A 26,380-nucleotide genomic window follows, 5' to 3' on the forward strand; every position below is an offset into this window, starting at 1 on the left:
ATAACGTAAAATGATCGCTTCACCGCTTTGACCTCTTTTTGTTCTTGCTTTTATATTATATTATATTAGTTATTATTATAATAGCTATATTATATAGATTATATTATTATTATCATAACTCACCAAGAGTTTCGAGTACGCTATCACCATATCTGATTTTTAACATCTAGGTAAGTTAAACATTGTAGTACAAACTGAATAGTAATATGGGGGTACATATGTATGCTAGTGCACTTCGATACTACGCTGCATGCTTTCAGCAGGAGAAATTGAGAGAATTACCAATGTCGTTGTCCTACCTCCGCAAACGCTTTGTGCTTACTTAAACCAAAACCATTTGTGGAAAAACGTATGTAATGTTTTGCTTTTAAGACCCATTATGTATTTCAGGGCACATGTTCCTATTTTGATTTAGCTAACGACAATTTTGAATTAAGGAGGTAAAGCATGATTTTTAAGAACTTTTCTTCATCTTGTGCTTTTGAAGATTGCATATATATATATATATATATATACATACATATTTGTTATATTCGGTCTCATCTTCGTGGTAGACCGATGCGGTTGTGAAGGGGGTGGCCGCTCAACTCACAGCGTAGAAGATACGGTGTCTGAGTATTTAACAGGGAACAAGACTCGAAGGATGGTCCCCATGAAAATCCAGTGGCAACGTATTTACCTATGCAACCTAAGGGTACATAAGGTGTTTTGGGTTCAAATCGAAGCGTAAACACACCTCCCTTCGTGCTGGAAATCAGTCGTCTGAAGTAATAACTAACGTCTTACGGAGCGGTTATGAAACCCGAAACATTCATTACATTACCCGAAGGAACCGGCAAAAGAAAAAGCATCTGTAAGATTATTAAATAGATGGTTTTCTGTCTGACCGTGTTTAGCTATGTTACTGCACGGCTGAGCCGTTCAGCCCAGCATCGTATACAAAAGTGTAGATGCCGTTCCACAACGGGTAGCTGCAGTTTAGCATGGGTTCTTTCAGGCTAACTCATATGATAATAAACTTAAAGCGTATTGGAGAGCCTAATGAGGGAAAGTAACGAAGGGCGGAACCCTGTGTCGTCTGCTTGCAGACCTCTCATCAATATCGAACAGTGAGCAGGTTCAATATCTGCCCAGCTTCCCTTCCTGTATTCGCAATCCACGGCCTCAGAATGAAGGGTCGGCTGTTATTGTGGTACCCTTTCCATAGGCAACGCGTCTGCTATGCGAGCTGGAACAGAGGTCGTTGTTTGCCTCTTTCTCATACGGCCCTCAAGAACTCCAGTTCTTTTCTGCATAATAATATCAGCACAGTAGCATACAAGGGAAATGACTGGCAAACATTTGTAACCTTTGCTAGCTATCTTACACCTCGACTGGCACTCACTTACTTACCGCGATCACCACAGAGCCACTACTACCACCGTTAAGATAAACACAACGAGTACTCGAAACTTAGACGACAAAGAGAATTTATTTGTCGTCCAATATAGTTTCATTCGCAAAAAAAACACTAATAGAATTCACCCACAGACACAAGCAGGCTGTGATATGGCAATTCATAATTGTTATTCGTTTCTCTAGTGAATGTTGGTTAATGGACCCTTTTGGTGCGGCTAGGGATTTCGGGACAGCTACACCAAACGCTAATGCTGCTATAACTCAGTACGAAATCACTAAATCAATGAATCATGTGCTACGTAAACGATTAATCCACCTGATTAGCGGCGTTTCGTTCTTTCCCATTCTATTGATGGTGATTACTTTTACGTACGCGTAACACATAGAGCCGCTATCTACGAAGAGCTGCAAATCTAATATAGTAAATATCATCGACTGTGCGTGAAATCTTGATACAAATATCCATTCAGAATACTCATGCTACTTGCCGACGCGGGTAATCTGCAAGCGAGTATATTCTAACGTCGCCAAGAGAAACATAATGGTAAGTGGAAAGTAGACAGAATGCATATAGATTGCTGTTCGTTGTATCAAATAAACCGTATTTACCGCGCTGATAGGATTACCGTTCGGTTACTCTAGAATTTCTCTTAAAACCAGTTTCTTCACAATTGTTCATTATGCGGAGGATCTCCAGATTATGCCAGAATGATTATGGGAGCTGCTAAGAAAAATTGTTTTTCATTGTCAAACTTTCCAACGTAAAGAAAAACCCTTGTAGCTAAACATCGCCTATCAGCAAAAAAGTAATGCTTACCATATTAGTAAGCTATGGCCAGCTTACAATGGCCACAATTAGTTTTTAGGATGATGTTCGAGGTTGGTTTTCGCTTGATGAATAAAAAAGATTACCATTGAAGGTGAAGCGTCAATCTGAACAGTACCTTCAGTACAAGAGATCTTGCAGTCCTTAGTTGTGTTGTTACATGGCACGTGAAGCATTATTTGAACGACTCGTTGATCCGGAGAACCTATCCTTTGTTTTTTGCATAAATACTATGGATACGAGATGTCTAGATTATGTGGGTAATGAAATTTTTGAAACAACGGATTATTAATTAACGAATAACTAATAAAGAAGATATTTGACATCAGTAGCACTGGATTTTTACCAAAAGCTATGCGTAAAGATATTTCTAACATTGTAATTGGCTCTACTCTTATGTAATGCGCGAGAGGGACTAGCATGAATTTATTTCCTGAACAATTAATAGTTGCGATGAGGTGACGAAGTTTGTGTTCGTGCCTAAAACTGGCACGTACTCTACGACTGTGGCACATTTCTGTATGCTACAGGGTATCACTTCATTATAATTTCCATGGAGCGCGAACGACTTACATTATTGGGACAAAGAAACCAAAACGCTACCTACGAATGTAGGGTAGCTGAATCATCTGCAACACAGCCTGCGTTACGATTGGTATCAATTATTTCATGTGTTGTTAAGTTTTTCTAGAGATAACAACTTATTTCCCTAAGAGATGTAGTTATTTAGCCACTCTTCGTGTAGCAGAATCCCTACTGGAAAATAAAATTCTTTGTTTTAGCATATCTAGCATAGAAGGGCCAGCGCTTAGACAGTCGCTAGATTAAGAAGCGCGATGAAATGCTATCGTTCCTATTTGCTGCACAAGCGCGCGCTGAGTGTGCAACTTTAAGATAGACGTATTATATATAAACTACATTGAAACTAGGTCGACAAAAACGATGGGCAAAAAGCCCGGTGCAAGTATACTTCCTAATACCAATACACCTAGATCTTGTCAGTTAATGAATACTGTGCTTTATTATAATTAGTATTATTATTGTAGATTTGGATTCTTCGTTCTATTTAATGTTCATGTGTGTAATTACATTTAGGTCAGTCAGGGTGCGAGTAAATGGGCAAAGGGCAAAAGGGAACAGCACTGACATGTTTCAATTTTATTTACCAATTCCATCGCACTTTTATTCTATGTGGGTTGCTAATTGTCAAAAAAGTGTTGATTTTTTTTTCTGACTCGATAGCTTTAAAGTCACTTAGCATAGGAAATGAGACTCGTGTCGGATCGGCGTTGGTGTCGTTTAAAAACTGATATTTGGCAATAGTAAATGTGCTAAAATTGTTGATAATAATAATAAATATGCAGAGCACATTCACTATATTTTACAATTTTATTATGATAAAAACACACACGGTGGCCAGGGGTATGAAAAAATGTTTGCTGTCCGTGCGGAAAAGGTCTAAAGATTGTCCTATCGTTTTTGTTCCAGAAATTTCTATATTAAAGATGTTCTACGCAGTGGTCGACCAATTACAGAAAAAGTTGACGAGATTATTGCGGACGTTGAGCAGGGACGACACATGAGTAGCTACGACATCGCCAAGGAGCTAAACATTAAACTTACCACAAAACAGTTTTGGAAAATTCAGAAAAAGCTGGCTAGACAAAAGAGTTTGGGTGAATCGACTCGAATCGATGCAAATCGTATTTTTATCTGCGATACTTTACAGCACAGGGCGGGGTCGAGCCCTTTCTAAGATCATTGATCACGAGTAATGAAAAATGGATCACGTACGACAAAGATAGGCAAATTATAAAGTAAAATGTGGTCCACAATCTGTGCGCAGTCCAGACTAATGACAAAAATGGATTGAATGTGTTTAGTGAGATCCTAAAGGAATCGTGCATTATAAGTTGCTGCCCCCGGCAAAACGATTGATTCGCACATTACTGAACAACTCACAAGATTACAATAAAACATTGAAAAAAATTGACCAAACTAAAGAATAGAAGGGGCGTCGTCTTTCACCACTACCACGCCAGACCACGTACACTTTCAGTTATCAGGTAAAAATCTTCCGTGAGAGAGCTTGAATGGGACATTTTGATACATCAGCCGTATAGCCCTGGCGCTTCACTGTTAAATTATCATCTGTTTTGTTTCTTTATAGGTTCCTTGATAATATTAACTTAGTTTCAGTGGAGGGATGCACAAGTCGCTTGCACTTTTTTTCGTTTAAAAACTACGAAAGTTCAATGCGGTTTGTTTTATGGTATAACTAGAAGATAGTAGAAGGTTATCGTGATAGGCAAAAGCACGTGTATTTATTTAAATGATAACTTTCTAAATACATTTTTATAAATAAAAATATTTGTTTAAACTTTGCCTCGAAAATAATATTTTTTCTCATCATATCCTTCTGGCAATCCAATATATATAGGGTGGCAAAACTCGCCTTTGAGTGCTTAGGACGTGAGGAGTGGCAGACAGCAGCAAGTAGTGAACAGCGGGAAATCAGAAATGCATAGTCGTAGTCATAGTAAAAAAAAATGTTGTTGTCGCCGGGATATAAAAGCATCAGCAAGAGAGCACACCCAACAACAGTCGTAGGCGCAACTATTACAGCTAAAACAGACCCGGGCTGCATTAGACCAGCTAGGACCGAAGGAGACTCAGTTGCTTAGACACATTGCAGCGAAGTTTGAAGTGCCGGTCCATAGCCGTCATGAAGCGGGTAGCACTGCTGAATAAATGGCCCGTGCGTCGAGGCTGATCGGGGCAAAGAGTTTCTCAGCGGGAAGGTCTATTCTCGATTGCACGATAGCATATATACGACTATAGTGAACCTTAGCCTAATCCTTGTCTGTGGTTTAGCCTATTCAACTGGCCACCTCAATAGTGGCGCTCTTAATACAGAATAAACCTATAGAGAGTCGATAAAGCATACGCATAGTACTAGCATCACAAATCCTCCATGCGTTTTAATAGATTTGTCTGCATGACAAGGGCTGCCGTCATATTGTCATTATTGCTGTGGGAACTCTTCAGAAACGGCAGGACAACGTTTGCAAGCAGTAGCTGCAGCCACAGCGGTAACCCAAGTGGTGATAGTGTTCCACTCATACGTTCGGCAAAGAGCACGTGCTTACCACTTCAATGCGAACGCTAGCGAAATAGAAGGAAAGACTGTCGCTTGACCGTTTTAATGGCAAAAACATTTACACAAGTAAACACACACATACCCATGATATATAGTATGATACATACACATGCCTCTCTAAGCAATATACACACGGCACACGCATACGCTAAACTGGTAAGCTTTTTTGGGATCTATATAGCATAGTTATGCATTGAAACAAAGATTACGATACGTGCAGGCTCCGTATATACCAGTACATATATATATATATTATTATATGTCCAAGTATCATTCATGATTTAGCTCGATTACATTACACAGCAGAGGTTGCAGCTTGTGGTAGCAATCTAGTTCTCCACGATGCTGCCTATGTAGCTTTATGCTTCTGTTACACTTGCTTACATCCTCGAGCTTATTGTCGAATCTCAACGCGATGCTTTCCCAAACTGGGTAAGCGGATGACGTAGTGGTAGTGCAAAATCTAGTGAACACCGAAAGATTGTACAGTTGTTTGGTCGTTCTGAGTCAGAGCTACTTTAGTAAAAGTGACTATGCTAGATTTATAGTTTGATGAGTTGTTTGGCTCCCTTTAATTATGAAACTCACAAAATTTGATATGCCAACAAGTCAGAGACATAGCATTGACATACATTGAAATAAGTCAAAGAAAAGATTATTTGCAGTAGCTGAATTTAATTTTATGTTTCGGCTTTGAGGGCCATCTTGCAACACTATTCTGTAATGTACTACAGGTGTGTTAAGCCTCGAGTCTAATATCTAAATTCTTTAGAATTAATGGTAATGAAGGTTTCTCCGTCACGAGAGGTAGAAATTAACATGCTAATGTGCTACTACAATATAATTTCGTACTGACAAGATTTAGCAGTCGTTAGCCCCTTATGTTGAAGACCGTGGAGTCAACGGAAAGCTCACAACGTGATGAAACCGTTGTATGGTTTCCTACGTGAAAATAGCGAATTTGGGTATCTGGGTAACTTGGAACAGTCATATTAAATCTCAGCAATTCACTGTCGTCATTAGTTTGTACATGCAGGTTATTGCATTTATACGTTTACCGCCGTATATCTGTATCGCTGTACGAGTTACACAGATGAGTTGTTACAACGACCATCTCAGTGGCCATCGCGGCCCGAAAACAGGCAGAAGCACTTCACGTTTTATAGTCGGTAATCTTCCGCGACTGACTAAATAGGAGCTTTCGTTTGATTCAACAATTTTCGGCCGTCGATGTCTATCCAATGACGCATTGTTGTTGTTTTTTTCCCTGTAATGTATTGTCCTAGTTATCATCACATATATAATTTACTTCACTAGACGTGAGGTATGTTACGATAGTCATTGTTTCGTAACATCGCCTATCGTAATGTTCTCCTTGTTAACGGTAGCGCCAAACGGTGGCCCTGCAGTACGGTTCTAATTAAATTTAGCAAAGCATGGAAAGTTTTTTAAGAAATTATTTTTTCAAGAGATTTCCCACCATAAATTTAAAAGGAGATAAATTTATTTTTGAATGTGAATGAAGATGATCAAGTATACAACGATTGCTTCAATACGTTCTAATGGCATTTAAATGGCTTGTAATTTAGAATAAAACGTAACAAGATACCATAATTTATCTTCTTTAAAATAGCTCGCACATTAATTACTGTTATATATATAAGACATTGAATGAAATTGTATTGCTAGAGTACATAATCAATATTTTGCCTGCTAAGCTGGCACACGCCGTGTCGAACTAAACGGTAGAGTAAATAAGAATAAACGGGCTAGATTTTTCATTCTTGAATCATTTTGCACAATTCGCCTTATTGAATAAATTAACTAATTAAATGATTGATTCAAAACGTTTTATTAGGGAAATACCTACCCGCATAGCTGATTTAAATCAAGTATTATGCAGGATAGCGGTAATTCAGGGTAATAATATATTTTTAAGTTTTAAAGCTGACCTATATAAATAAATTAGTGAAGCATTTCCTCCTATAAATACTATTGACAAATTAGCATATAAAATAAATGTAATCTTTTATTATTATTACTTGGCGCGATATAATAATGACTATATTGGTTTCTTGTAGGGGGCTGATGCTTGATACATGCAGGTACGGGTACAACCTGATGTGGAGATCTTTCAGGGATCTGCCTTCATGACGCGGCTTTAGTACTGGCCTCTAACGAGATGCAATACAGGTAACGAAATGGCATTGCGGTGATTTTAGCTCAACTTCCGGTTGGCGTGGCGGCCATTCAATGGCACATGTGCTACTGCCGTGCGAGTTGCCGTTCTGGCCAGAGGTGCAGGCGCAAATATCGGCGTTGCGAAGGAGTCGTGACGTAGCGCAGGTGATCAGCGTCCTGCGAAGTATCTACCGCATATGCAGGTTCGTCTGTCGAATAACCTAAATAATTAATATGTAGTTTAATAACAAACGTCCATCCAGATGATTTAATTTAATTAAAACGCACCTTTGTTGAAGAATTAAGAAGTGAAGTACACGATTCAGCAAAGATATGATTACGCGTGGTAAAATCATTGTGAAACCTGGGTCCTGCATATTACTATGGCCTGAAAACGCAGCAGCCGCTGAACACGTCGCTGCCAAGGAAACATTACTGTTTAGCAGATACATAACCGTCTGAATTGTTCTTTTTCAAGAGCATGTATGGGATTTTTTAGAACATAAGGGCAGTACAGAGCATATGATATTAAGAAATTTCTATACAACATTTCCATCTACAAAATTACTAAAGATTATGTTGCCAGTGAAGGCCCTAAATATTTTCGGTGAAATGTGTGCACCGGAATTCAGATCAGCAACAACTATAACAGCATGACTCCTGATAGCAGAACAGGTTGTCCATTAAAAAATACCCTATAGGTATCTTCTAATTGATGTTTAGTATTTTACGCATGAGCGCCGAGGTCATCATATGGCAATAGGCATACCTCTAATAGATTTTTGTAGATCCGCATCAAACAGACTTTTGCCTCATAGGAATTGCCATGCGTGATCAGCCTGAATCTTTTGGAATATAATTCACGTAATTGTCTTTAGTGTTGGTAAGCCGTAAGTGCCCACTTGGGCCTTATTATTATTCCTTTGAACCAAGACTACTACGGAGCTCCTGAAGTAGTATAGAGTTAAACAACCCCTAAAACAACCTCTTCAGGGTCAAGCTCAATGATTTAGCCAACGAACGTCATGCAAATGATGAAGGTATGCCATGCGATGTGACCCTAACTTTAGATAATAGTAAAATCATTTTTTTGCAGTGTTTTTCGGTAGTTATTCTGAAGGTGTGATATTTTGAAAATGCTCATCTTGCTCGAATTATGGCCATCATCCAGAGCGACATATTTAAAAGCAAAGTATTTTGTAAATGTTCGAGGCTCTCTTAAGTTAATAAATATATTTTTTTCAATTTTGGTGACCCCTTTTGCCCCCCCCCCCAATTCGTTTGATTGATATGTAAGAAAATTGTTTCGTATTCTAGTGTGTGGAATGTTTTCTCCGACTTGTGGAAAATTCGTAAGTCGTTTGAACTATTTTATCTATAGACTGAAAAAGACATCGTCATGCAATAAATTCTGAAGCCGATCAATATTATTACGCAATATTCGTATATTATTTATTGATTTTGTTGCGAGGTGGTTACTCCATGTCGTATATGTAATCCATAAAATGGCAAACCTATTAAAAATACTAAAGAACCTAACCGAATCAATAAAAGCCACGTTTAACTTCACTGGATCGTATTTAACCTTCAACCGCAATTATCACCTGGCGAGCTAATGAGCTTAAGTACGGGACTAAATTGTAGTGTCAAATGCTTTATAAGAGCAGTTAACGACTTGTAGGCCTTGTACTCACATAGGACCTAGCCTTCTAAACACATGATATATTTCTGATTTTTCCACGATTTAAATCGATTTTGCTCAAATATAAAAGGCTAAAAACCGCATCAGTCTGCAAATATTAAGATCAACCGAGAATAACGTAGAAGTTTCGTGTGATAGATCTATTGTGTGAAAGCAACGAACAACATTAACGTCAACCACTCTGTAACTAAATCTCAGTAACTCTAAGTGGAATACTTTTCCATTTTCAAGCAAGGATAAAGAGTGCCAGAGGATTCAAGATTTTTATAGCTAAAAGAATTCATTATGAAGTTTCTGCGTTCAGTTTATTGAACTAGTGACGTCTCAAGGTCACCTTTGATAGAATATCTACAAGGCTAGTGGTGATGGAAATAGGATGTAGTTTCGTTCACATGGACCCCTATATTGATTTGTGCGTCGGGCAACAGGCTTGCATACAACATATACAACTGTCAAACAGTAAGAAAGCCATGATTGAGCGAACCTTAATAATTCAAAGATCGTCCGAATGGCATTACTTTGGACTGTACATACGGTGGTTCAATGCTTAGAGCGCGTAAAAAACGATAATGTACTTAAAAAAGTATCGTCCGCTAAGCACACAACATACAATCTATTTTTTCGAGGCTAGATGTAGAAGGCAGGGCATCCATATAAATGTGAACATGTCTAGGATAAAACCCTGTAGAACCCCGCGCGTTAGTAACTAGTTATTTGAGACTATTGCCGATACGTACAGTTGCGAAACGATCGATCAAGTAAGCCACAGAAGAAAAAAAATAGTAGCAAATGTCTCGAAAAAGAGATAAAGTGAGGCCGACTGAAGCTATAAGCAAGCCTGCTACCATAACTAATCTGGCGATTTCCTTGATATTATAATAGCGCCGCTGTGGAGCAGGTGGATGAAGACCGCGCATCTGAGGACGAGATGCGGTTTGACTTGTGCGAAGCATTCCTCGAAGATTTTGAAGACACCTCACAACTACTTAATGTTATTCTGCCTACCGTCGTCGACTTCGCCCGAAGAATCGAGGACTGTCGCCCACAACATTTTATCTATTCACTGCAAGCAGAAGGTACGCCAACGATAACAGAGGGCATCTTAATAAACGACCATTTTATTTTTGGCGACTTCGGCTACTGTCTCTGTTAAGGACGAGTAATACCAATAAAATATAATTGGAAATATTAATTATCAGGAATGAATTATCAGCTTTCTTAGTACCTTCGCAGGAATATATCGTTAAACTATGTTTGCAGCAGATTTTAGCAGTTTAAATCCGTTATAAAGATATAACATTGAACTATGCTTTTTTATGCACAAATAACAAAGAATCTGCGGATCTGTGTATGATGAATGTGTCATTTTGATATAATTCAGAGGGCTCATGGAATCTTTCCCGCGAATTTGTGGCCTCACTACTGGCACATTCGTTACTTTCCACGTTCCCTCTGCGAACCCTTCGAAGTCACCCCACCTTGCAGGACTTCAATCGATGTTCCACCTACAGATACCTCACATCGTGAGTACTGGCAATTATTGACACTCGGAAACGAATAATTCTAAACTTCATCTCAACTTACCTGTACTGAAGTACACCATGCCTTTATAGAATAAATGTTCCGAGCTTTACGTCCGGTACTGACATTAAACTTTATTTCATACGGCAGAATCTCAGCATGGGACAAACTGCCTTTCATGTCCCTATGAAATAGAAGATTCTAAGAGCGCTGAAGCAATAATAGCTACTAGATAATTAGAATAATGAAATTGAGTTCTTAAGAACCATCCCCATAACGTTAACACCTACGTTTTGACTACTTTTTCAGTAAAAAAAACCTACTAATAATAATTCAACTAATAACTAATTTGCTAATAACAATATGCGTTTTTAAAAAGACGCGTATCGTTACCAGCAAAGCCTGGTAATAGAGAAGCAGATGAAAGATTCCACACAGAATTTAAAATAAAGGATGTATATATATATATGTGTATATATATATATATATATATATATTTTTAAAGCATTGACAAAGGTGATTGATGACGGAAATGTATTGACGCCTTGTTTTTTTGTTGATAGGCTAGAAATGTATAAGTTACACTATATTGTCTATCCTGTTTTTTCAGAGATCAACACAAGCGGTTTCTAACCAACCTGCTGCGGTACTTCAAAGAAGTACGCAGCCAAATGGACGGTTATATTCGCGTAACTAGACGGTAAGCGAGATATATAGGTCAACTAAAACAAGCATAAACCTCCTAGTAATTTAGAGATAACTTTTTTTACTTAGCCGAATCTTGTTTGTTTTATGATTGGCGGTCTAATTCAACCGTGACCTCTCTCCCCTCTTTAAAAGAGCTACGTTTATTACAGTATTCTGGTGCGCTGTCCACCGCTCACGGAATGGGTATGTGGAACAGCCCCTCTTTGTCCTTTAACGGTACGTCACGTTGCCTCAATGGACGACGCAGAGCCGTATCTTTACCGTGTACTGCCTGTGAACGCAAATCTTGCTGTCCTTAAACATGTCAAATGTGCTGGTAAGTTTTAGAAATGCACAACATTTTGATTGTATTTGTATATAGGGACCCACCACCCCCTTCCTTTGAAAATTGAAAGACAGAAGGTTGTACGATTATTTTCTGGTGCTACCATGTCTTATAGCTACGTCTAGAATAGCGTACTCTCCAAGGACATCTAGCCAAGTATCATAGCTTGTAATTTGGATACACATGGCCATAGCAGCTGATTTCATAATATATGTTTGCTGGACACCTACAGGTAAGTTTAGGGCGATCATAATAAAAAGAAATTATTCGACTTGAATTATAGAAAACGAGTTCCTTTTGGAACATCCCGAACTTTCTGTGCTGCAACTGTTTTGTGAGGCGCTGAAGGAGAATGAAGTCCTCGTAGTAGAGGGGTTACGACTTCTAAGGGTACAAAGCAAGCTCAAACAAACATTAGGCGGGTCATCCAAGGCATCAACTCCTGGAAAACTGGAAACGACCCACCTTATCCAGAAGTCGACATCTCACAGGGGTATTCCTCTTCTTCCGTCGGAAGAATATCGTCTTAACGTGAGTTAATTCTATAGTCTCTCTATATATGAAATCTGCATAATTCAGTAAACGAGTCAATGAAGGTAATCTATTGGGCTACAAGCGATATAATAATATATAATTGTAGAGAACTATATTAAACTTTGCCTCAGAATATTACTTTGTAGAGCAGATAGAAGGTGCTCAGAAATAACTGTTAAAGATGTGACTCAAAACAGTAAAGATGTAACAGTTAAAGACATTCTTTTAGATGAAACTGTAGTGGATTATTAGTTCAACAAACGTTAAAAAATTGTAGTGCAAGCAATGGCGGTCTGACTTACCTTTATTATTATTATATTATGGCTGTCTTTAGTATCAGCGAAATTGTCCATCTTATTAGTTTCTTTCTTTATATGTCGATGTGTATAACCTAGAATAACAATTTCTGTGCATACGTTGCAGTCATGCGAGGAATTGGGACTTTTAGGACTTCTAGATGTCATGACATTTGATCGAGAATTTCTCTACAGACAATATCTTGATGAGACGCTAATTTATAACCTCAATAAGTGCCTTAATGCTTTCCAACAAGTAAGTCAGTCGCACCATAAGCAAGTCCGAATTTAACTTCACTCATACACTATACATCATTTCGGAAGTTTAATAGAGCGCAGTTATAACTGGCTCTTAAATAGCAAGTGCAATAACACGCACATTATAAAGTACCGTTAGTTAAGCCTAACACAACAAGTACGTTTTATTGTGCATAAGTAACACGTATATTTCGAAGCATGTAGAATAAAAAAATATTTGATCAAATGAAAAATATTCTCATCTGAGATGGCATGGTCTGACGCGAGTCCTTTTTTAGGCTACCCGAAGTGCTAGCAGTGGTGTGAACCAAGATTCAGTTGGTGACCGAACGACAACGACGGAAGTGGTAGCCCCTCAATGCTCCGGAGGGCAACCACGGTGGACCACACCGTCCCCGTTACCTACTTTGTCTTTCCAACAGAGTCCTGCTCAGCAGTTACAAATGGGGCCGCACACAACTTTTTATAGTGTCGGAGAAACGCGGAGCTCAGGTCTTCAAACGACTGATAGTGGACACCTGAAACAACGCCTTCAATGTGAAAATCAATCTGTGGGTAGCAGCAGTATCCACAAATGTCCGCATATCCTTTCTCCACTGACTTTGGCTGGAGGGAGCTCGCCCGACAAAAGTAGTCAGAGCTCACCTTTCACGCAGGGTGTTATCGGTGATATGTCCGATAAAATCGAGTTTGCTGGAACCTCCGTGAAGTAAGTAAAATCACGGACTGAAAATTGCCGTTATAATTCCATTTGAAAAATATTAACTAAATGATGTAGAATTTAGGCAAAAAAGGACCAGCTATATGCCATCATTAAAGCAAGCGATGATTAACAACTATTTTGCCTGTATTTGCCCTAGTGAGTGCCAACACTGAATAGGAAGAAAAACTATTATATTTTTTCGGATGACTAAATGTCAGAGTCCTAAGCGTATTGTTAAATTGTCTGTTTATATCATATTTGTTTTTTCATTTTTAGATGTTCGGAATGCATATTGGCGTCGGAGTCGGCGTCTGTTAGCAAGCGGCCGCCGTCTCCCGTTTTCGCACAAAGTTCAACCTCATCCTCGTTTTCCCTGCCCCCCTCCGATGAAGATAGTCACGAGGCTGAAGAGAACGGAGAAAGCCGCCAACAACATTCCAATAAGGTATTTGTCCTGCTTTTTTATAGGCATAATCTTAACATCCGCAACGTGTGGTGCTTGTATCGTCATATTTGTTAACTTAAGCTTGAGGTATTGTTTTCGTAATGTCGTCATAGTGAAGAATTTGTTACAACGCTCGCTAGGCCTGGTGATCATATATAGACAGTAAACAAAATAGGTAAAAATTTTTTTATTGTATTCGTTTACATTACTCGTAATTGATTTTTGCGGATACTGGATAATTAATGTGACAGATGGTGGTAAGCGGCAACAGACCCTGTGTCCGTAATGGCAGCGGGACGGGAATCGGTGTTCCTCGTCACCTGCTCACATATAATCTTTTACAAACTCAAGCATTGCTCAACTTACCGAAACATCCCTCGCCCAGACCAAGGAAGAGGACCGTTAGTGGGTCAACCAGTACGGTAAGATAACTACCTAAAAGGTTTATCTACTTACAAATTAATCATCGGCTTCAGCTCTCACAGGATTTTGGACTAATTCTACAGAAGGTCTAAGGTTATCGGTGTTACTAATCATCTTTGAAGCGGTGCATTCAAGTTCGTAGTGAAATCTCACGATTCTTTCTTTATTTGATTTTTAAATGATGGTAAATGAAAAGCTCTTTACCTACCATTGAGTGCCCTGTTAAATGGAAAGGTTGCATTTTCTTCAGGGCGCCGACGACTCCGAAGCAACCCTGCTCAATCGACCCGTAGGCCAGCCGCTAATGCTGCCTAGATCTCCTCCTCAAGTACAGCCATTGGAAGAAAAAGTGGCGAATTCCGCCAGTACCACAGTGTTTCCGGGTAAGTGAAGTTTACATTTTTCTAATTGAAAGCCTAAGACGCACACGAGAAAATGAGCTAACGTGTGGTGGCACGGCGGAAAGACGCCTGCAAAGCAAATTTTCTTTAATACCTCTATTCTCAGTATTGTAGACTAGAGAAAACAAAAGTCCTTAGGTTCTATTAAGGTTGCAGGAGTGAAATCACCTTTGTAGTAAATTTGCAGGTAATGAAGATAAATTGTATCGTGAAAGTAATATGCATTCCTTTCAGGCTACATTGGTAAGCGACCTCCTAGCCTGACTTTGATGTCTCGCGCTCAGGTGGTTCTCTCTGCGCCTCCAGTTTCCTCACCAAGACGCATACCAAGGTAATAATGGCGCACGGCATAGTAGATCGTAATACAGAAATTGCTTGACGTTATACTCTTAAGGCGTTGAGAGTACACTCCGACCGAACGTAAGAAAACAAAGAAACATTGATTGATTTAGTAGTTGAACTATTTTAATGTTGATCTTCGACTATTACAAAATTTTCACTGATAATATTTTGCTTTTTACAGTCTCCAGTCTGAGGATTCTAGGGGCTCGTTTAGGACGGATTCGGGGGAACAACGCACTCTTGCATACCGCCCCTCGCGTAAAGCACAGGGTCATGGAAGTCAAGATGGAATGCATGACAGCACTCATACGAATTGCCAGCTTCACCGTTCACTATCCAAAACGTCGCGGGCCTCATCATTTAAAACGTAGTCTATTATGCACGATTTTTTTCCTGAGAAGAGTTCGCGTACTACTATTTTGCGTACGACTGGACACAACCAAAGCAAAGTTTCACGTACGACGAGTGTGGGGCTCAGCCTCAACGGTTGAAGACGAAGCCGTTTAGACCCACAGCTTCTCGGTTTTGCTACTACAGTTCATTCTAAATCGACCCGGATTCTCTTTTGAGAGTACTATAGATGGGCAGGAGGGAGTAATATGTGTCATTAGCACTGTGGGCGGACACCGCCCTAACCGGGCTTCCTAACGCTCAAATTCTTGACGAAGTGGGTTGTAGCTCTTTCATTTGCTTGCGAAATCGGCATGTTAGCATCATCTTTCTCCACTATTGGCCTCGCCATTTCGGTCAGCACTTCTTTTCTGTAGAGATCTTTTCGGCTAACTTATCCATCCTGCGCCAGCACCCTCGAAGTATGCATATGTAGTTTATGTGACCCCTCAGCCTTCCTATCAAGATCCTTTTACCTTGGTACAAGATAAGCTCATTCTAGTGAGTTCCAGCGCCTTACATGGCGGCAGAGTGTGAAATGCGTCGTCCTTTACTTGTTTTGTCTATGCAAGCACGTTCGAAGGAGGCCTCCCTTATTCGGCGCAGATAGTGCTGGACCTGCTCGTACGCTGTGAGCACCAGCGTTAGGAAATACGTTCACATTCCAACTTTCCAGCCAGTCCATAATGATCTCCCCCACAGCTGCTCCGGGAGCGTGGAAGGAAATAACAAGCTATTCGTCTTCTTAGTCGCTTAAAGAGTTTGTCCTTGCGCCTGCTGCCGGATCCACACGGGCCTCCTGTCATTTTATAGCTTTTAGATCGATGCCCTGGGATAGTTTCTGCTAGTACGAGGCCTCCCAGCGTACTACAGTTCGGTACGCTTGTGAAACTTTCAGGGTCAGAGTTAAGCACCTTCAGAAAGCCTCCTATAGATTGAGATTTTAAGTTAAGTGCGGGCTCATCTGAACTGAGGTTTCAAACAGAACGATTGATTCCCCAGCCGTTATCCGCAGTTTTCTCTTTTCACCCCTGAAACGACAGACGTTGAGCATTGTTTTTGATAGATCTGTTGATACTTTCGTAGTTTTAGCTATTATGTTTTTCATACTCATTGTGTCCTTCATGGCTAGGTCTAGCTGGATCTTCAAACACCCGACACTGGGGACAACTTCTATTCTGTTGTTTTTGACCTCAATTGCAATATCACAACGTTTTTTTTTCTATTAGAAGCATGAACATATTTGTCTATTTAATGGTAATATTTACCTTAGATACACGTACCTGACGAACGATCTGATTAACGGTTCTCTTTTCGCAGAACATTATCTAAACGTTGCAGTCGTCAGGTGTCTGCGGAGGACGATTACTTCACTGCGGAAGAGTCATTCGAAGAAGATGATGAAGATCGTGCTCTTCCAGATAAAGTATCGAAGACTATGGGGCAAGGAGCAACTGGGCAACAGGTTAGAAGCCTTCACAAAAAGAAGAGTTGGCGAACAGCCTATTCTCGGTCGAGTCGAACATTTGACTCTGAGCTGGAGGGTCCATTGATTCTGCAGTCTTCCGTTGACTATCCCAAAGAACCGTTAGGGCCTGGCAGACATCTGTTACGAGAGGTAAATACATTATAGTACATTTGCATCCTATCGCGTATTCCTTTACGCTAGGTGTGATTCAGGTCAAAGGTTTTTCTTTTTTTTCAATTTCAGTGCACTATTTGTCAACTAGTAACTAAATGTAACTTGACTAATTAGCTGGTAACCTTCTTGATTCGATCTCTGAAGTTTTACCTATTCTCACGTGTTCTTTCAATTCAAATTCCATTACGGCTTTTTATTCAGATTTGTTAACTAGAAGGCGGTTACTGATGTTTTTATGGTTTAGTTATTTTTACCTACTCTTGAATGAATTTGTTCATTATTTTTGCTTCATCTAGCGATCGATTCAAGGCGTCCTCAATTTGGATTTCAATTCTCTTGATTTATCACGGTTTGATGAATCGAGCAGCAAGTGTGACTTGATACCGCGTCGTATATACCGGGGCAGAGATATGCACCCTTTTCAGATAGATATAGATGAAAACTTAGAGCATGATTAGAAGAACTAAGAGCGGCAAGTTTTCTCTTCTTTATATTTTTTTTTCTTTCAGGACTCTGCGGGCAGCGCAGGCTTTGTCTTAGAACAGCGATCGGGATGTTCTCGTCGTTCGGACTCTGACATTGCATCTAGTGCAGGTCGCTTGTTTTATCGGGAGAGGGCTGAGCGTGGTAATTCACAGTTTATGAGCGTAGATTCGGCCTCTAATAACTGCACTTGCACAAATGGAGGCCGCCTTAAAGGCGGAGGTCGGCGCTACCACCGTCAGCTAGGTGGCCTCAGGGTGACTCAGGGTCAATCTAGCAAAAGCCGCTCACACACTCATCGATCGCTCGACCGGAGACACTCAAGGTAAAGCCTCTTTTGGTAAGAAAAAACTGATAATGGCAATAGGCTTATGACAAAAGCCTATTGCCATTATTTCACTATTTCAACTTATTATCGAGACCTGTTAATCACAATGATTTTTAGACAGATTTACGGAACTCTTTTTGCCCTCTGAACAACATGGTTTACAGCGGTCTTCCTTATTGAAGATGCGGCGAGTTCATTACAGGGCTAGAGACACTTATTGCGTACATTTTCCTAAGCTTTTAAGCTATATCTGATACTGCTCCTCAGTTCAAAATTCTGTAGAATTTGGCATAAATCGGCGCTTTTATACCTGTTGCTTTTGTCCTAAAATTCACCGAGAGGAAAGTCTGTCATATGAAGCAAACAAATACTCTAGAATAGAAAAAAATATTAAAAAAAATATAAAATCGAAAAGTAAGTGATCTTTTATTGCAAAAAAACGGTGCAAAATTGTTCTCCAGCGTTTGGAAACCACACCTACCTTACTGCAGGTCCTTATCGATTTTTTAAAAATCCGTCTTAGTAGAATGAGTTATGTTTAAAGATTGAAGCAAAAAGTGTATATTTAAAAATTTGTATTGGTATACTTAAACAAGGCAATTAAGTTTTGTTATATATGGCAAAATCTGATTCAATGAAGTCTACTAAAATCAATTAAGATTTTCATATACATATAGTTAAATTTCTAGAAAAATCGCAAGTTTGCGTTCTATAGTGATTAAAAATTCATTAATTTGATAATGATAACGTTTCATTTCGAAAGAGGAAACATAACACTAATTTACTTTCAGTCTTTAGAAAATTTTGTCAGAACGGACTCTCGTTTTTCAACAAGTAATGGCAATTACCTTAATATAAAACCAGTTTTGTCTTCTCAGACAGCTGTCGTTATATCATCTGAGTACATTGTTAATAATACAAATAATACATTTTAAGAACCATTCATAATTTATCAGAACCAGAACATAATGAAGGGCAGGTGATGACGATTTTTTACTGGGTCTAACAAGTTCATGCAGTTAGGATATAAACTAAAGTTCATAAACCGTAGTTTTCAAGGGGTTCTTAACTAACTATAGACATATGCTTTTGACCCACTTATAAGGTATCCGGAAAGACTCTAGTAACGATAAACTATTAATTCTATGAAGTTTATTTTTCAATATACCTCTGAAAGTATTCGACCGCTAGATTGCGTCTAGCGGAAGCATCAAATTTATCTGCAATTTTATCTTTTTGTTGTACCAGTGTGTGTTGTACATATCAAAAGCAGGCGCTGGGAACGCATGAAACACGGTAGTCTACTTAGCTGCCGGGACATTTCTGTTCAGGATAGATATTAAACGCTGCTTCAATACCTAGCCAATGAAGTCCACTTGTTGAGAGATAGGCACGACTGCGTTCACTTGAAAACTTAACGGCAGGTCAGAGTTTAGCTAGACGTCTACGTACCCGAACACATACATACCTAATACGATCTATCTACAAAGCTTACGATATGTATAACTTCTATAATGAATTCAGTGCATTCATTCCGCGAATGACGGCAGAATCAGTATTCATCCTGCCCAAAGCCCAGTTCCCCTATGCCAGCTGAACGAGTACGAGTATTCGTTCTAGAACGCAGCAATAAATCTACGCATAATTATAGATTTGCTTGTATTAATTCACTTACATAGCCTTTTCTCTCTGCAAATAAGTAAAAATTATGTAGTATATATGCATTCGGTTGAAGCAAGCAACGTTTACTGAGAGACTGAAAGTGTTTGCGAGCAACTTTAACTACTCAATTCAATACAATTGCGTTCGCATGAAACGCTAAGTATTAAGCACGGAAATATATTATTTCAATTGAATCGCTTAGATTTTTCCTTATTTTTGCGTACGCGTTGATACTTTCTGCTGCACGTTTAGTGAGTGTAGTTCCTGCTGTGGAAGTTCAATGGAAGACATTGTCGAGGACCCAGAACTGTTGAGTCCAATGCTCAACCCACTTCATCCGCTCTGTTCGCCGCTTCTTTTTCGGAGAGCCAATTCGGAGCCTTATCTGTCTCTAAGCGCAGCTGCCAGCTGTTTTACAACTGCTACAGGTGATCTTCGCGCAAATCGAACAAAAAGTAGCATCAATCGCTCTGACGGTTCCGCCCCAGCCGACGGCCATTGCATACCGCCTACAGCTTTAACACGCGTATGTATATATTTGACGGTGAGGACGAACTTTAGTTTGCATTAAGCTTTTCTGGAAGCGTCGTCCGTGAGTTAAGCGTATAGATTATAAATTTCATGTGTACACATTTATATCTAGATACATTGATCGAATTACGCCATGTAAACGTTTCGCAAATTTAAGCTGTACAAGCAAGAATATAAATTGTCTCATGAAAGTAGCGGTTTACAGTCAACCTATCTATGTCGTTGAATGTAATTTTCCTATTATTCTGTGTTTCTTCAGGCGGATCTAAGTGGTTGTCGACTTCGAAATTCGGTTCTATCAATCTGCATAGGGGGAAGGCCTGTGCCAAAGGCATATTCATTTGACGGAGTCAACCCAAACCTTCCGGTCCCCTTTAAGGTAAGCGGAACAAGCACACCTTTTCCTTTCAGTTTTCCTTCAAAGGCTTTTTTAAACTTTCATTGTGATTTTGAGTTGTTAATAGTAGTCAAGTATACAATTCCTTTGGACCATTATCATCATATATGCACACTCTTCATATAAAGAATGGTCCAGCAAATTTCGGGGAAATTTTGTCGCATCATATGTTGTAACGGGTATCTGTTCATCCACTATCCTCATTACAAGAAAAAAGAACAACATCATTATTATGGAAAACAGTATGTTGCCTTCACTGTTTAAGCGAAAATTAGCTATTCTCCAATTTCAATATGTGGGACAAGCCCGCACCAAACTTTTCAAGCTACCCCAAATTGACTATGTACAACATCGCAAAAGCGTACTGTTTCAGCATAGCACAAGGAACAATTAAGGTTAGAGAAAGAAATAGTACTCGAGAGTTAATCGACACTATCCAAAAGTGTCTTTCTGAAGATCATTCCAATCAGATCGTTAGGGAAGAAATTTTCACGAAATTTTTTTTCAAGAAAATATCACGAAAACCTCACGTACACGCCATACGTCGTAAAAGTATCTTTTTTTTTTTGGAAAAAGGGATGCCACTAAAACTAAAAAATTTCGTTGGTGTCGTTTACTATGCGATTCCCTCAAAAATAAAGCAGAAATTCGTCTTCAATTTTTTTTCTAACGAAAGAATACTTATCTTCAATATAAAACTCAGCCGAAGATGACCGTGGGTTTGCTCGCAATCTACTGGATATGCCTGTTATAAGTAAAAGAAGTTGTCCCATCAATGTTTATGTTCTAAGTATAATATGCAGTGAAGGGAACGTCATACTACCATTTCTCTCAAACAGAAAACCAAATCGCCGACAAACTACTCTATTTTTATGATAATTTTAAATCTAGTAGGTAAGAGTATAAGGTATGACTAGCTAAGCGTCATACTATTAGCACCGATCCTTCATTGAATGATCCGTGTATACACAGTTTATATAAAACATCTTGCACTTGTTTATCTCCTTTGATTTATTGAAACGTTTGTCTTCTGTCCAATAGGCAAAATTCAGAATTCGAAAAAAGCGGAGCCCAAGCGCTGAATGCGATATGGCCTCCAGACACGCACTCACCAAAGAAGACCTCGACTACATCAAACGCGTGGTATATAAACTTAAAGAGTTTGGAATGATGATGTAACACTATTATGTAGTATACTAAATATTGAATATGCGGTTAAATCTATTTGTCATGGCCCGAAGCTGAGGCCTAGTATAATTACACAACAAAAGACAGATGATCAACAGAATATATTAGCTCCAAACAAACATAGTTTATGATGAATAAAAAGAATATGCATAATGATTATACAGTCATTGTTTACATGCGTAAGCAAGAGCAATAACCTAATTCCATTTGTACTTTATACCTTACGATATGTGGTTTTGCATAGCAGTAATAACTAATCCAAAGCGAGATATTAAAAAACAATTCTTTTTCGTACAAAATCTAACAAAGTACAATGAAACCATCGTTAGTAAAGCTGGACATCACCTACAGACGTAAAGGAATCGTGTTGTGCCATTTTGTCCCCTCTAGGTAAGAGTGGAGAATAGGCCACGTTCGTTGACCGAAAGCCAGGATTCTTCTCGGATTCATGAAATGCAACGGAACAATGAACTCAACCAAAAGGTATCCCTAACACACCGTAGTTGCATCATTTAATTTATTGCCTCCGTGCAATCTGAAATTATTAAATATTATACTATGGCTATATTTTTTATTATTATTCAGCACAACAGTGAAGAAACATGATTGTCTGCTATGGAGGGCAATTACTAGCAACCCAACTGAATACGTTCGAGATACCCTGCTGTCAATAAAAGTGACATTGTCGGAAACCGCTAAATTGGCCGGCGCGTGTTATGGTAAGAGAGCGTAGTTTCTTTCACATTTTTGAAAAATGGCCTTTCTGCTTTAGAAGAGTGCGGCCTGTTTTTTTCCAGATCTCCCCGTCGTTGGCCGAAGGACCAAGCGGAATGCTTCCAGTTGCGTGTACTCGCTGGACAGCTGACGCCGAGTCGGAGACGGACGCTCAACTGGAAGCGCTGTCGTTGTGGCTCGCGGCGTCTGTCGCTGGATTACCACATCTCGTTATTTATACTCATGGGGAGTCCAGGCTACAGCACGTAAGAACGAGCTGCTTAAGCTAAAACGCTATTGAAACTAATTCAGTTTTTCACAATTTACCTAATGCTTAGCTGCAGACGAAAAAAAACAACGTATCTTTAATTTTAACTTATATTCAATGTAGATTTACTGCATTCAACAATGGAAATGGATACTTCTTATGGTCCCGGCATATCATGGTAGTGCGCAAAATTACCTGTAGTCTTCAACTGATGACTGTGAAGTTGTCAAATCCAAGATCCGAACCATCATTTTTTCTACCTAAGCTACTAAGGATTCCGGCTTGCTATATTCGAACGTTGTATGATTTTCAACGTGATTAATTATTGAGGTATTTTATTTTAAAAAGCTATCTATCTACATACATTATCGTCTATTTTTCAGCTGGGTGATGTGTGTTCGAAGGCGATGGAACGTGGATGGTTGTGTGGCGATTTAGCTGGCGAACTCGTCCGCTTCTGCCGAAACAAGATGTCCATTCATAGGGGCGTTGGCAGAGTATCTACAGAGCTCAGCCTCTTCATGCAGATTCTGCAACCTAAGCCTTCGTAGACGACGAAAATGACTGCTGATAAAAAACGAAGGCGAAGTTAGATTAACGAATAAATAAATAGAAAGAACACGAGCGCGAGAAAAAAGAGTATTAATGACATTAAGCAACAGACAGCAATTTAAGTACAATATCCTCTAATTATAGCGTACCGAAAATGACACCGGCGTATTATGTGTTCAACATAAATTTTTATGGCTCAACTATTTTCACTACTGCGTACGTACTTACGTCTCTGGTCGTATCCGCTCAAGAGGTACCACCTTTGCTCGGATGAAAGATCATACGAGGCGTAGGTCTGGAGAACCAAAATTTTCCTTGCCGTTCATAGAATTGCGCATAATAATCAGATGTGAAATTTAACAGTTTGCAATTCTCCATATCGGGCCATATCTTGATTTATCAGGCGGCAATGTAGTGCCAATTCTATTATATTTCCAGCCGAACCGTAGGCTCCAAATCATACGTGCTCATTAAAAATCATATGAGTCGACATTATGTACTAATTCATTCCTTTCTCTGATCACAAATATTGAGAAACCTTGGCGAAACAATAGAGATATTAAAGAGACTTTTATTACATCTGAAGCGGTTCTTTTTAAGTTGCCAACATGAAGACTTGTAATTCGTCTGCAATATTAAGTAGTCTATGATCGCTGCATATGATAAATACTATGATATTATTGTCGTGATCATCCCTTATGGTTTATATCGCCCGCAGCGTCGACTACGGCGTTACTATACAAATAAAGGTAAACATAAATATGCACAAGCACATTATAATGCAATATTTGACATGCACAAATGTAACGAAAACGAACTTTAAGATATGCAATATTTTATCGGAAAGAAGGGGTATGTTTATATTAATAAAACTAAACATATATATATATAGTTATGTACGATTTTAAGTATGATAATAATGAGTGCAATGTTATCAATGGATGAAACGAGAAGATTAGCAATTAGCGGAGTAAAAAGCACTGTGAAGTCAACTGTTATAGATAAATATCGTTTTGTGATGTGGGTCTTTAATAAGAAAATCGATGATTTTTATAACTTTTGTTTATGGTGTCACCATCTTCGATATATTGTTCTTTGTCATAGATATTAAAAAATTAGATACAGGTTAATCAAAAAGGTAGAATTCGCTAGAGTTCAGGCATTAGAAGGGCACTGATTTAATTAAGTGGCCCCTTGGAGCCACGTGTTTTATGCATTCAAGTTATTAATGCTTCCATCATTTAAGTTGGCAGTGAACATGACTCTCTGATGATCTAAATGTTGTGTAAGTCAATTAATTAAAATATCATTTATCTACTAAAAACGAAATGCGATGTTAGGCTCTAATATTGAGTTAACTTTGCACCAATATGCTCAACTTACATGGTAAGTGATCAGTTGATGTAGACAAGTCGATTCGCATTTGTCAAACATCGCTCTAACAGATTATATTGAAGCAGTGGAAGAGTGTATCATGGATAGATTTATTCATTTTGCATAAACAGAACGCTTGATGCGTACTAGCATTTGAAATAAAGACAATTAGGGTTCAAATTGAACAATTATTTAGAATATCCATAATTAGACCATATTTATTCTCGAACTAGCAGGTTTTTAGCAACTCTTAATGCGCATTAATAAGTTTTCGGAAAATATTGGTGTCAGTCACAAAAAGGCGTATTAATATTCAAAGCGGCAGTGTAAACATTTGTGATTGGTGGTTTCGCACAGGCTACATTGTTTTGACTTTTCCTTAACAGATCTGAAAAATAATGGGCAACTATTATTGTTATTAGTTGTCTAGAAAAAAACGTAAACTCCATTTTTTGCTACAAACCTTTATTATATTTAAGGTTACTTTTTTAGCCTGCAACATTGTCAACTTTCTATGTCAATTAATGTTTACATCTTACCCCATTACCCTTTGCAGTAATAAGCAGTTCCCGCGCTTGATCTTACATGGATCATTACAATTTCTATGATCTTTTAGTATAGTCTTGTAATCATTCTAGTCTATGGATAAAAGCTGACCTACATCCACGTCATACATAATTGAACCTGAAAAAAATGTACAGGAATATGTTTAACCTATGTACAAATCAAGAGTAAAGTTCAAATAGGAACTTACACCAATCATTATAGTTATCCGCCCTTTTGTCAGCACCTGCTTGAAGCTTATAAACAATTAACCATTTCAGATATGAGATACGAAATTAACTTTTGTTCATCCGAATGAGCTGATACACGCACGCACAGACACACACACACACACACACACACACACACACACACACACACTATTTCCGAGGATACAATAGGGATTTCGCATACGTAACCTAGATACTATAAACAACGCAATGCGCAGAAACGCTTCTTATTCTGTAGTTATGGGTGGGTTGTCATAGTGTCCATAAACACGCAACCTTCGTTGGTTCAAAATCTAACGTTGATAGATTGGATACTATGCCGTTTGGTTAAGTTGAAGAAACCTTAGATAATATATCCAGCAAGATTCATCTCGGCGGATTTTTTGGCGGGAACAAGAGCTTAAATCTGTGCCACAAAAATGATAATGAGAACAATCATACACAATAGCAGCAACTGAAGGCATCACAAGATAACGACAACGCACTGTTCAGCAGTACACTGATATACATTATGGACATCGTTTAGTATTACACATCTGCAGGAAATCAAGCTATCGTTACGAACAGCACTTTGGGGGCGTTTAAATAGTTGCACTAGCTAACCTTGTACGTAATAAAGATGATCTAGTTTCTGTGGAAGGTAAGTTTATCTGACTGGTTCTGTAACAACGATAAAATCAGCGATCTACTTCCATCAAGGGGTGCTTAGAAATGCCGTAGCCTTGGCACATAATAGAAGCATATAAGGCTCATGTAATTACTCTTCTCTAGTTAGGCAATAGAATAAAACAACGTTGTTAATCATTTTTCATATTTTGTAATAAAGCAATTAGCCAAAAGTACAAAGTAGCGTTT

At 38.8% G+C, this 26,380-nt stretch overlaps 1 protein-coding gene and 1 long non-coding RNA gene across 9 annotated transcripts; one reads left to right on the forward strand and one right to left on the reverse strand.

Moving 5' to 3' along the window:
- Positions 1–1,169: 1,169 nt before the first annotated feature.
- LOC111255373 (uncharacterized) lies at positions 1,170–24,434 on the forward strand. Of its 8 annotated transcripts, XM_086979284.1 has the most exons (24): positions 1,184–1,942; positions 2,755–2,879; positions 3,713–4,290; positions 7,466–7,768; positions 10,150–10,343; positions 10,649–10,790; positions 11,399–11,488; positions 11,646–11,812; positions 12,105–12,352; positions 12,779–12,907; positions 13,188–13,618; positions 13,889–14,057; positions 14,309–14,479; positions 14,731–14,863; positions 15,116–15,212; positions 15,405–15,590; positions 16,934–17,231; positions 17,765–18,063; positions 19,981–20,272; positions 20,519–20,638; positions 21,698–21,799; positions 22,235–22,327; positions 22,642–22,824; positions 23,210–24,434. In XM_086979284.1, the coding sequence occupies exons 4-24, from the start codon at positions 7,638–7,640 to the stop codon at positions 23,375–23,377; spliced, it is 3,843 nt and encodes a 1,280-aa protein (XP_086835410.1). In that variant the 5' UTR covers positions 1,184–1,942; positions 2,755–2,879; positions 3,713–4,290; positions 7,466–7,637; the 3' UTR covers positions 23,378–24,434. The 8 variants fall into 8 exon arrangements, 6 of the variants coding, with proteins under 6 accessions (XP_086835414.1, XP_086835424.1, XP_086835410.1 ...); XM_086979282.1 differs by lacking the exon at positions 2,755–2,879; XR_015320412.1 differs by lacking the exons at positions 2,755–2,879; positions 3,713–4,290; positions 23,210–24,434 and adding an exon at positions 22,430–22,563 and having other exon boundaries at positions 1,170–1,942; positions 22,642–22,780.
- LOC147758374 (uncharacterized) lies at positions 15,325–17,034 on the reverse strand. The gene is made up of 2 exons (XR_015320554.1): positions 16,897–17,034; positions 15,325–16,644 (listed from the first exon to the last, which is right to left on the reverse strand). It is a non-coding gene; the product is annotated as an uncharacterized LOC147758374 (long non-coding RNA).
- Positions 24,435–26,380: the final 1,946 nt, after the last annotated feature.

The sequence above is a fragment of the Varroa destructor genome, unplaced genomic scaffold (assembly GCF_002443255.2).
Source record: "Varroa destructor unplaced genomic scaffold, Vdes_3.0 BEIS01000001.1, whole genome shotgun sequence".
NCBI lineage: Eukaryota > Metazoa > Arthropoda > Arachnida > Mesostigmata > Varroidae > Varroa > Varroa destructor.